The sequence below is a fragment of the Triticum dicoccoides genome, chromosome 6A (genome assembly GCF_002162155.2).
Source record: "Triticum dicoccoides isolate Atlit2015 ecotype Zavitan chromosome 6A, WEW_v2.0, whole genome shotgun sequence".
NCBI classification, from domain to species: Eukaryota; Viridiplantae; Streptophyta; class Magnoliopsida; order Poales; family Poaceae; genus Triticum; species Triticum dicoccoides.
Window position 1 is genome coordinate 586,171,604 of NC_041390.1, and position 13,196 is coordinate 586,184,799.

The 13,196-nt window shown below is 44.3% G+C and overlaps 1 protein-coding gene across 1 annotated transcript; it reads left to right on the top strand.

Moving 5' to 3' along the window:
• The first annotated feature begins 544 nt into the window (after positions 1-544).
• LOC119316036 (heat shock cognate 70 kDa protein-like) lies at positions 545-2,038 on the top strand. Its single transcript, XM_037590434.1, has 2 exons — positions 545-1,855; positions 1,889-2,038. The coding sequence occupies exons 1-2, from the start codon at positions 545-547 to the stop codon at positions 2,036-2,038; spliced, it is 1,461 nt and encodes a 486-aa protein (XP_037446331.1).
• Positions 2,039-13,196: the final 11,158 nt, after the last annotated feature.

Genomic DNA, 13,196 nt, shown 5'->3' on the forward strand with positions numbered 1-13,196 from the left:
ATCCGCCGCCACCGGAGAAGAAGGGGGGCAGAGTGGCGGGCCCGGCACGGTCGGGCGGCAGGGCACGGTCAGCTATTTTGAGGAACAATTAAGTTGGACCCACATGTCCTAACATAAACGGGCGGGCTTGGTTGACGACCAATTTAACCACATTTAACAGCCATGTCGTGCGTGGGCTATTTGCCTGCTCAAAATTGTCGCACCACAGCCATTTGCTCGAACAACGTCGCACTCCTTCCAATTCACCTCAAAAACGTCGCACAGGAGCTATTGGCCCCCCTAAGCGTGCCCTTCCAACTTCTTATCATTGAATTCCTGCATGCTATTTGTTGGTTGGAAAAAGTATTTTTAAGGGAATAAAACGGATCGAGAAGCCAGTGTATGCATGGAAGAGTCATTGCAAGGGTGGCGTGGTGTGTGAATTTCTAGTTTTGTACCATAATTTTGTTCACAAAAAAGCAAAAATTTGCGTACATCTCAAATCTAAACAAAAATTTGAATGTCTATCCCTGCTACAAAGAAATGCACATATTACTAATCCACAATGGATATGTATTCTGTATTGATTTCAGATGTGAAGCGACTTATCGGCCGGCGTTTCTGCGACAAGTCAGTTCAAGGAGATCTCAAGACGTGGCCCTTCAAAGTTGTGTCAGGTCCCAGGGACCGGCCGATGATCGTGGTGCAGTACAAGGATGAGGAGAAGCAGTTTGAGGCCGAGGAGATCTTGGCAATGATTCTCAAAAATATGCGGGAGACCGCCGTGGCCTACCTCGGCACGGAGGTGAAGAATGCGGTCATTACCGTCCCAGTCTACTTCACCGATTCACAGCGCCAAGCTACCATTGACGCCGGCACCATTGCTGGCCTCAATGTCCTGCGCATTATCAATGAGCCCTCTGCCGCCGCCGTCGCCTATGGGTTCGGCAAGATGACCGACAGTGAGGAAGTTAAGACTGTGCTCGTGTTTGATCTTGGTGGTGGTACCTTGGACGTCTCTATTGTCAACATCGATCCCGGTGCAGACATCGACATGGCCGTCTTCAAGGTCATGGCTACGGCCGGTGACACCCACCTCGGTGGCGAGGATTTCAACAGCCTCATGATGAAACACTTCGTGCGGGAGTTTCTTAAGAAGTACAAGACGGATGGCATCAGGAAGAACCCAAAGGCGCTTCGACGTCTTAGGACGGCATGTGAGAAGGCCAAGAGGATGCTCTCCATCACGTCGCAGGCTACCGTTGAGATTGAGTCTCTCCACGACGGCATCGACTTCTACGGGGCCATCAGCCGCGCAAAGTTCGAGCAGCTCAACATGGACCTCTTCCGCAAGTGCATCGAACACGTCAAGAAATGCCTCGGTGATGCCGATATGGACAAGTCCCAGATCCACGACGTCGTGCTCGTGGGTGGCTCCACCCGGATCCCCAAAGTTCGACAGCTGCTCCGGGAGTTCTTCGATGGCAAAGAGCTCTGCACGAGTATCAACCCCGATGAGGCCGTCGCCTACGGTGCCGCTGTACAGGCCTCCATCCTTAGCGGCGACGACAATGAAGTGCGGGATGTACTCCTGCTTGAGGTCACACCGCTCTCACTTGGGGTGGAGACGGTAGGTCGTGTCATGAGCGTGCTGATACCCAGGAACAGCACCATCCCTGTCAAGAAGGAGGACATTTACTCGACCTGCTCCGACAACCAGACCAATGTACTCATCCAGGTGTACCAGGGCGAGGGCGAAGGAACCAAGGACAACATCCTCCTCGGCAAGTTCACTCTCGGTGGCATCCCCCGTGCGCCCAGGGGAAAGCCAAAGATCAACGTCACCTTTGAAATTGATGCAGACAGCATTCTTAAGGTAACGGCGGAAGACATGAGTACGCCAAACAAGAAGAACGTCACTATCACCACTGACAAGGGGCGGCTGACCGCGGAGGAGATCAAGCGTATGGTGCGTGATGCCAACAGGTACAATTCAGAGGACAATGAGGAAACGGAGGAAAGCGAAGAACCTGGGTGCAACTTCCAGGTTCCGGGCTGAGAATATGGACTGTCCTCGTCGCCTACTTTATGTACTTTTTGTTTGCTTTTGGGACCATGGTTTAATCTGTTATATGTCGTCCTCCTCGCCTAGCTTATGTACTTCTGTGATTCAACAGACAATAAATTGTGCTAATTTGATCAAACATTCTTCTTTAGGAATCGGTATCATATGCAGCCAACCAGTCATAATGCCAAAAAAAGAGGGGGGGGGGGGGTAAAGATTGGCAGCAATTTGCTTAATTAAAAAATGGTAAATGGTGTATATAATCTGTCACAAACCCAAAATTTAGGTATAAAAGTTGGAATTAATTTTTTTTCATTTAACTCTTAACTCCTACTTGTCACTTAATCACATATTACACAACATTGTGGGCATGTTTGCATTAAGGTTGACCTTTAGTTTATACGTAATTGCATAATACAGAACATTTTAGTCATGTTTACACGAGGATTGACATTTATTTTGTACTTAATCGCATGATCCACAACATTTTAGGCATGTTTAAGTTTGACCTTTATTTTGTACGTAATCACATGATACACAACATTTTAGGCACGTTTACGTTAAGATTGACCTTTATTTTGTACTTCATCGCATAATATACAACATATTAGGCACCTTTACATTAAGATTGACTATTATTTTGTATATAATATTGAACTTTATTTTATTTATGAATACATGATTATTTTGCTAAGAAATAAAAAGGAGTTGCAAATATTGATTTACAATAAATCTAATGATATTGATTTAAAAAATAATCCATTTATACTTATAGAATTTTTTTAACGCAGTAGAGACGCAAGAGCTCATATATACGTGCATACCATCACCCCTTATGAACGCACATACGCACACCCTACCCCTATGGGCATCTCCGAGAGACTGAACCGACATATCATCTTGAGATTTTATGAAATTTCCTACTAACCATCCAACCAGGTTCACTATTTTTATATAGTCAGGCATCGAGATGTACAATACACCAACCAAACTAACCCCAATCCAGAGAACAAGCCCTTGGCTCTATGAGTGGCATTGGCGGTGGCCAACTAGCCCACTAGGATCAGCATAAGTCTCACCCGGGGCGAGCAAAATAGTGGCTGATCGTGCAGGACAAGCAATGGAGAAGGAAATGCTGTGTGGTGTACTTGATAGGAAAATACATAGGAGCTCCTGGATGCCCATGAACCCTATTTGAAAATTAAAGTTTACGGTCAAATAATTTAATCTGTGTGGATGAATGTGATGGTTTGTTCGCCTGTCTTAATTACATAATAGATTTTTATTATACTTGTCGAAGTACCGTGCACATGAAGTAAATCTTAGTTTGTAATATATAATATCTTAAGCGCATCATGTCTCTGTGTGTATATCATCAAGTTACCTTGTAGGTGAAGTGGATTTTAGTTATTTTCCAATTGTTATTTTCTATGCATGCAAAATCTGACATAATTTTTCTGTCCAAAAATACTTGTTAGAGAAACTGATGCATCTAGACGTATTTTAATTCTAGATACATCCATTTTTATCTATTTTTCTGTCCAAAAATACTTGACAGAGAATAGGTAAAGTGGATTTTAATCGATGTATCTAGACGTATTTTTCCGGACGGAGGTTGTACATTATATGTGTAATAAAAAAGAATAAATTAAAAGCCTATGGCAACACACGGGTGTTCTATTAGTTTTACCTAGTTTTCAGGTACATTACACGTCTACGGGCCACATGGGGCACCACGTACACACCATTCGTGAAGCCGGATGGTTTGGAAAGTTTCTCAAGACGTGTTGCATATGTATAGGTTGTAGGTCTGTTATAGCGAGTGTGTGTGGGTGTGTGCATGTGTTGTATGTCTAATCAGGTGTTGTATGTCTAATCAGGTTCTACATCTTGTATCCGTATAGTTAAGGATAAGTAGGAACAGCACCTAATCTCAATCGGTGTGCGTGCTAGATCCTTTGTTGTACTCCCTCTATAAAGATCTAAACACTCTTATATTTAGGGAGTATTTTCTAGCATGGAGCTTTGATAGACCTAAGGTTGCTTACGGGATGAGTGAGGTGACGTTTAGATCACTGCTCTAGTGATCACTACTCTGGTGATTGAAACACTTTTATATTTCTTTGTAGAGGGAGTATGTTTTAGCATGGAGCTTTCGTAGACATGAGGGTGTTTACGGGATGAGTAAAGTTATGTAGGGATGTCGCGTTTGTTAAGTGGAGATTAGTGGAGGCGCAGGACGAAATTCAGATGGGGATTAGTGGGGGGAGGAAGGTTATGCAGGGCATGCTAAGTTGGCATGTAGGTGTACCTAACCTGGCAAAAAGAATGTATGTGGCATTAAAAAAAATGTTGGCACATTCAACCTGTATTTGAAAATGTTTAACAGGTATTCAATAAAAGGTTCAAAACAAGTATTTCAAAAAATATTAACCATGTAATGGAAAATGTCAACTTTATGTAAAAAATGTTTTACATGTATACAAAAATATATAATTTGTATAAAAAAAGTGGACATCAAAACATATTTTTGAAAAATATTAATATTTATTGAAAAATCTAGACATGTATAAAGATTACTCTTTTTGTATAAGAATAATGTACAATGTGTATGAAAAAATTAGACATGTGTTGAAATAAGTAAATAAAAAAAATTAAAGAAGAATAAAAATAAACAACGAACAAACTGCAGAAAACAAGTGAAAACCGAATAAATAAATATGAAGAAAAACAGTAAAAAAGCATATTGAAACCGATGCAAACAGATAAAAATTTGTAGGGAAAAAAAGCATGGGCAGCTATAGTATTGTGTGGCCCAATAACGACTCAATGTAGACGAGACATATTACGTCTTGGTATGGGCGACATATAGCTCCGATGCCTAAAGGAAGCCTAGCCCTAGACGTGCAAGCCCATCACCAAGCTCTAGCACAATAGAGCTCTTAGGACTCCAGCTCTAGCCCATTATTGCATTTAAGTAGGATACAGGTGGCAGGAACTGATGACAACCTGTTGTTCTTTATGACGAGTGTGTAGGGGGTATATGTGGTGTCCAACCTGTTGAATACGTATTGTTAGTGTAGCAATGAAGTATGTCTACCAGGGGGTGAAAGAGAAATTTGAAATTTCTCTCAGGAACTTCGTGTTGGATTATGGACGGGCTTAGGCCCATATAAAACACTAATCCCTGGTTAATCTTGAGGCCCATGTATGAGATGGCAGGTGGTGGGAAGTTTAGTCCCACCTTGCTAGTTGAGAAGAATTAAGACCCCTTTATAAGGGCTGCTCTACCACTTGCCATTGGGAGCTTGGGAAGAGGAGTGGTACACGCGCGCTCCTCCTCCTCCGCCGCCCGCCTCGCCACGCCTCGTCACGATGCGTGCGCACCGCTGGTTGTGGGAATGAGCCGAGCCGAAGCTTGCCGGGACCCGCGTATTTGTCGACTCCCTTGCCGGGAGTGGGCCGACTCGGTCGTGGGCCTCGTCAAGGCCCACGACTTTCTTCCTTACGGACTATATAAGAAGGTTGTGGCCAGTGAAGTAACCTAGTTCGGTTCACTCACTCCCTCTCGTACAACCCTAGCCGTCATCTACTGTTCCTCTCACTGTGCTGCCTCCGGCGATCCCATCCCGACGACCGCGTGCATGGTTGGTCGGGAGAGCAGGTGCCTCCGGAACCCTATCGTTCGAGATCCTGCCCGGGAGAACGGCAATAAGGTTTTTGGGGAGCGTCTCAACGCGACTGCTCCCGATCCGTCCCCAACTCCATTCGCCTCTGCTTCCACTACTTCCTCTACATCGACACCATGGCCGACGACGCCGCCTCCAAGAAGAAGGCCACGGACGACGCCGAGGCTGCTGCTGCCGCCGCCGCGTTGGCCTGGCCAACTGGAGGGTTTGATCTGTTCATCCCTTGTTTACTCGTAGTTATGCTAGCCGTATATGTGCTGCTCATAGATGGTTCGATTATATGTTCTGTACGTGCTAGTATGCTTAGGTATCGCTATGAAATGCATACCTTTTATGCCATACTTACTGTTTACTCATGGGTAAGTCTAATAGGGAAAGTGCTAATATTTCCAACAATCCAAAAACCTTATTTTAGGGAATTTTAGATTCAAGGCTTTGCTGCTACTCTGAAACCGGAAAAGTTTACCGGGACTCATTTTAAGCGTTGGCAGACTAGGACCACCTTGTGGCTCACAGCGATGAACGTGTTCTGGGTTGGTGGTGTGTCCCTCACAGAAACGATTGCTCCTGAACAGGAGAAGGCGTTTAGGGAGGCAACCACAATCTTTCTGGGTGCAGTTCTGAGTGTGATTGGAGACAAGTTGGTTGAGGCCTATATTCATATGGGTGTTGACAAAAACTTGTGGGATGCACTCGAAGTCAAATTCGGCGCAACTGATGCTGGCAGTGAGCTGTATGCCATGGAGCAGTTCCATGATTACAGGATGGTTGATAACCGTTCTGTATTGGACCAGGCTCATGAGATACAGTGCATTACTAAGGAGCTGGAGCTCCTGAAGTGTGAGTTACCGGACAAGTTTGTCGCGGGTTGCATTATTGCAAAACTCCCTCCTAGTTGGAGGAACTTTGCTACTTCTCTCAAGCACTTGAGACGTGAATTCTCTGTTGAGGATGTCATTGGTCATCTTAGTATTGAGCAGAACACGAGAGCAAAGGACTCGCACGTGAAAGGGGTAGAGGGTTCTTCTAGCGCCAATGTGGTGCAGAAGAACTTCCACAAGTTCAAGGGAAACAACTATGTCCAGCAGAATACTACCTTTAAGAAGAAGGGTAAGAAGAAAGACAAAAAGAGAGACGGCTGCTTTACTTGTGGTTCAGATGAACATTGGGCAAACAAGTGCCCAAACAAGTACAAGAAGCTAGCACAGGACTCCAAGTCTGTGAATATCACTCTGAGCAACAATGATGCGGCATCTAGGTATGGTAATCTGTTTACCATTCTTTCAGTTTGTCAGTCCACCGATTGGTGGATTGACACTGGGGCCAATATTCATGTGTGTGCTGATGTGTGTTTGTTTTCTGCCTACCAGGTCGCACGAGATTGTTCCGCCCTGATGGGGAATGTCTCACAGGCTTCTGTTCATGGTGTTGGCACGGTAGATCTGAAGTTTACTTCGGGAAAAATCGTGCAACTGAAGAACGTGCAGCATGTCCCCGCCATAAAAAAGAATCCCTTTAGTGGCTCCCTTCTATGTAAAGAAGGGTTTAAATTAGTATTTGAGTCTAACAAAGTAGTCGTATCTCGATATGGACTATTTGTTGGAAAAGGATATGATTGTGGTGGTTTGTTCCGCCTTTCCCTGGAGGATTTCTGTAATAAAGTCGTGAACCAAATTCATTCTAATGTGAACGAATCTGAGGTTTGGCATTCGCGTCTTTGTCACATGAATTTCGGTTGTATGACGCGGCTAGCTAAGATGGATTTAATCCCGAGTTTCACTTTAGCCAAAGGCTCTAAGTGCCATGCGTGTGTGCAAGCTAAGCAACCTCGTAAGCCTCACAAGCCTGCGAAGGAGAGACACCTGGCACCTCTAGAGCTTATACATTCAGATCTCTGTGAGATGAATGGTGTGTTGACTAAAGGTGGAAAGAAATACTTCATGACTCTGATTGATGATTCCACTAGATTCTACTATGTGTATTTGTTAAATACTAAGGATGAGGCTCTACACTACTTTAAAGTCTATAAGGATGAAGTTGAGAACCAACTTGAGAAGAAAATAAAACGAGTCCGGTCTGATCGTGGTGGAGAGTACTTTTCTAATGAATTTGATTTATTCTGTGGGGAACATGGTATTATTCATGAGAGGACGCCTCCCTACTCAACCCAGTCAAACGGGGTTGCCGAACGGAAAAACCGTACTCTAACTGATTTGGTTAACGCCATGTTAGATACGTCGGGTTTATCCAAGGCATGGTGGGAGGAGGTTGTATTGACATCTTGTCATGTCCTGAATAAAGTTCCCACAAAGGATAATGAGACTACTCCCTATGAGCAATGGGAAAAGAAAAGAACTACACTCTCTTACTTGCGCACTTGGGGCTGTTTGGCGAAAGTCAACGTGCCGATAATCAAAAAGCGCAAGTTGGGACCAAAGACCGTGGACTGTGTTTTTCTTGGCTATGCCAAGCATAGCATTGGCTATAGATTTCTAGTGGTGAAATCTGAGGTACCTGACCAGAAGGTCAGTACAATTATAGAGTCTAGGGATGCTACATTCTTTGAGGATATTTTCCCCATGAGAGATATGCAAAGCGTTTCTATACTGGAATCTGATGAGACTCCTGAACCTATTATTCCGATGGAATACTATGAACATAAAAGTGATGAGAGTTCCACGAAGGATGACGAGGAAGTTCATGTTAGGAGCAAGAGACAGAGGACTGCAAAGTCCTTTGGTGATGATTTCCTCGTGTACCTCGTGGATGATGATACTCCCAGTACCATTTCAGAAGCTTATGCATCTCCGGATGCTGACTACTGGAAGGATGCGGTCCGTAGTGAGATGGATTCCATCTTGGCTAATGGGACATGGGAGATCACTGATCGTCCCTATGGTTGTCAACCATTAGGATGCAAGTGGGTGTTCAAGAAGAAGCTTAGGCCCGATGGTACTGTTGAGAAGTACAAGGCTAGGCTTGTGGCCAAGGGTTATACCCAGAAAGAAGAAGATGATTTCTTTGACACTTATTCACCTGTGGCTAGACTGACAACCATGCGAGTGTTACTCGCTTTGGCTGCCTCGCATGGTCTTCTCGTTCATCAGATGGACGTTAAGACGGCTTTCCTTAACGGAGAGCTAGACGAGGAAATTTACATGCAACATCCGGATGGCTTTATAGTAAATGGTCAGGAAAGAAAGGTGTGTAAGCTAGTGAAATCTTTGTATGGCCTGAAACAAGCGCCTAAGCAATGGCATGAGAAGTTCAACACTACTCTGACATCTGCTGGCTTTGTTGTGAACGAAGCTGACAAATGTGTATACTATCGCAACGGTGGGGGCGAAGGAGTTATACTGTGTCTGTATGTCGATGTCATACTGATATTTGGGACCCACCTCAAGGTCATTGAGGAGGTCAAGTCTTTTCTATCTCACAACTTTGAGATGAAGGACCTGGGTGTGGCTGATGTTATCCTGAACATCAAGCTACTGAGAAATTCTGAGGGTGGAATTACACTTTTGCAATCCCACTATGTTGAGAAGATTTTGAGCCGTTTTGGATATTCGGACTGCAAACCTTCTGCAACACCATATGATCCTAGCGTGCGGATTCAAAAGTTCGAAGGCACGGCTGTAGATCAATTGAGATATTCTCAAGTGGTTGGTTCACTGATTTACCTAGCATGTGCTACTCGTCCTGACATCTCATTTGATATGTGCAAACTGAGCCGGTTTGTTTCCAATCCGGGAGATGTGCATTGGCATGCTGTAGAGCGAGTGATGCGTTATTTGCAAGGTACTGCGAACTATGGAATTCACTATTCTGGGTATCCGACGGTACTTGAGGGGTATAGTGATTCGAATTGGATATCTGATGCTGATGAGATGAAAGCCACAAGTGGACATGTCTTCACACTTGGTGGTGGTGCTGTTTCCTGGAAGTCTTGCAAGCAGACGATCTTAACCAGATCGACTATGGAAGCAGAACTCACAGCATTAGACACATCATGCGTCGAAGCAGAATGGCTTCGAGAGCTTTTGATGGATTTGCCGGTGGTTGATAAACCAGTGCCGGCTGTCCTTATGAACTGTGACAATCAAACAGTGATTGCCAAGGCTAAGAGTTCAAAGGACAACATGAAATCCACAAAGCACATAAGAAGAAGATTGAAATCTGTCAGAAAATCAAGAAACTCTGGAGTAATAGCGTTGGATTACATCCAGACGGCTAAGAATCTGGCAGGCCCTTTTACGAAAGGGCTATCACGGATTGTGATAGAAAATGCATCGATGGAGATGGGTATGAGACCCACGTAAGTTGCCATGGGGGTAACCCAACTTATGTGATCGGAGATCCCGTGAATTAGGACCTGAGAAAACAATCCAGCGGTCAACTGAGGAGAGTATCCTTAATTAACCCACTCCGTTGGAGATGCACAATACTCTCAATTCTGTAAGGCAGGCTGACTTTTGTCTTAATGTGTTCCAAAGCTTGTGTAAGCGAGATGCTAACCTACAGAGCATTCTTTGGAGGAACACACCTATGTGAGCCCGACTGCTGATCACAGTCTATGAGATTGGGTAATCTCTATTAAGCTCATGAGAAGGTACGGAGTATGACTAATAGGCTCCACCCGTGGGGTTTAGCCTTCGGTAGCCACGTATCAGCTGACAATAGGCGAAACTTCTGCACGCCAAACCGATAATTCAAGGCATAGTCCATTGTTCAGTTGTGAAGAAGTCTAATCCTGTTGCTCTAGGTGGAAGTTCAACTTAACAGTCTCCACTGAAAAGTCTGGTATATCAAACATTGTTTGGAACAGCTGGCAAACATATGTGCCTCGAGATCTGGTGGGGGATTGTTGGATTATGGATGCTCTTAGGCCCATATAAAACACTAATCCCTGGTTAATCTTGAGGCCCATGTATGAGATGGCAGGTGGTGGGAAGTTTAGTCCCATCTTGCTAGTTGAGGAGAGTTGAGACCGCTTTATAAGGGCTGCTCTACCACTTGTCATTGGGAGCTTGGGAAGAGGAGTGGTACACGCGCGCTCCTCCTCCTCCGCCGCCCGCCTCGCCTCGTCACGACGCGCGCGCGCCGCGGGTTGCGGGAATGAGCCGAGCCGAAGCTTATTTTTGCCGCTCAGGAATGTATTAATTAATCAAGGATTAATTAATGAGTCGCTAAAATGTGGGCCACTGTCCAAGACGCTGGACGGTGGGCTGACTTGCGTTGCTGGGATTCGTCGACTCCCTTGTCGGGGGTACGACCCTTGCCGGGACCCGCGTATTCGTCGACTCCCTTGCCAGGAGTGCGACCCTTGCCGGGAACAATGACTCCCTTTCCGGGAGTGGGCTGACTCGGTCGTGGGCCTCGTCAAGGCCCACGACTTTCTTCCTTACGGACTATATAAGAAGGCTTTGGCCAGTGAATTAACCTAGTTCGGTTCACTCACTCCCTCCCGTACAACCCTAGCCGTCATCTACTGTTCCTCTCACTGTGCTGCCTCCGGCGATCCCATCCTGACGACCGCGTGCACGGTTGGTCGGGAGAGCAGGTGCCTCCGGAACCCTGTCATTCGAGATCCTGCCCGGGAGAACGGCAATAAGGTTTTTGGGGAGCGTCTCGACGCGACTACTCACGATCCGTCCCCAACTCCGTTCGCCTCTGCTTCCACTACTTTCTCTGCATTGACACCATGGCCGACGACGCCGACTCCAAGAAGAAGGCCATGGACGACGCCGAGGCTGCTGCTGCCGCCGCCGCGTTGGCCTGGCCAACCGGAGGGTATGATCTGTTCATCCCTCGTTTACTCGTACTTATGCTAGACGTATATGTGCTGCTCATAGATGGTTCGATTCTATGTTCTGTACGTGCTAGTATGCTTAGGTATAACTATGAGATGCATACCTTTTATGCCATGCTTACTGTTTACTCGTGGGTAAGTCTAATCGGAAAAGTGCTAATATTTTCAACACTTCGAATCTCTCAAAACCCAGCAATAGAAAGATAATAGTGAGTGAACAGAACACAAAAAACAACTACCGAATGAGAACTAAGGCAAGCACCAAACAATCACATAACCGAAATATAACTCACGATAGATAATTGAAAGTAAATTGAGTATACACGTGACCGGTGATGCTCGATGGCGATAGGATTTACCGGGATACAGAATCACGTCTCGCTATAACCGGCTATTTAAAACTTTGCAAGGAAGGGACCGAAATAATATTTCGAACTTTGTATGGTTAGTGCCTTGGTGGTGCCGTGGTGGAGTCTAAAATGCAAGTACAAAGCGACGAAACTAGTTTAACCTGGCCTTTGAGTTACGGAATGACTAACTCATATCTAGATGTTTTTTAGTTATGTCACATCTAACTTGTCCACCACATGATAAGAGGATGTAAGATTGGTGCAAAATTCTTTTCGTTTGTGTTGTCGATGTGTCTCGTGTCGCTAGTGTCCCTCTTGGCTATTTTTCCTATCACGCGCAGTGGGTCAGCCTTCGTGGGCATATGGTTTTTTTTACAAATGCGATGGTGCCCCGCTGCCTTTTGTTCTGCTTTTTGTTCAGGTCTGGGCCTTTTTGTGTTGTTTTTCCTTTTTATCATTTGTTTATCATGAGCCTTTTATTTTAAAAATCTTGATTGTTTATTAGAAATTGAGTCAATCCTAAATCTCGTGCGCCTTCTGGTCCCATCCACCACTCTATATTCTCACTCTCACATTCCCCCTTTTCTTACACTTTTATCATTTTATTTCGATTTTTGTGTTCCTTTTACGAGTGGCATTGTTCATTTTTTTTTCAAAATTTTTGTGTTTGTGTGTGTGTGTACGCGCGCCCGTGTTTTTCATGCGGGCACAACATTTCCAGTCGAGATCCCAAAAAATATATTTTCAAAGTCACAAATAGATTTTTGTCATGCAGGCATAATATTTGTTGACTTTTTGTTGGAGTTATCTTTGCGTGTCTACACACATGGGATTGTCCCTATGTTCTACAGTCATGATTTTTTTTCCTACTACATGTTTTGTGCATGGACTTATCCATTTATGCGCTAGCCCATTTCCTTTTGTTTATTCCTCCTCTTTCCTTTGTTTTCTTATTTGTGTGTCCGTGGTAACACTGTCATTTTGAGCTGCAATTTTTTTCTATTTTTTTGGGAGAATTTTTTCCTGATGTTTCTATCTTTTTCCTTTTTATTTACTTTTTTGTTTTTCTTCTGCTTTTCCGCTTTTAATCCATAACATTTTTTGTACAAGATATTTTTTGAAGTGTGCGAACACTAATTAGAATCCATCATTTTTTTTGAAAAAATTGAACACTTCTTCAAATGCATGAAATTTTGTCAAACTTATTATTTTTTTACAACTTTACATAAATTATGTTTTCTAGATAAATTAACTTTTAAAATTTGTGTTTTTTGTAAATCTTTGTGTGACTAGTTACATGTTCA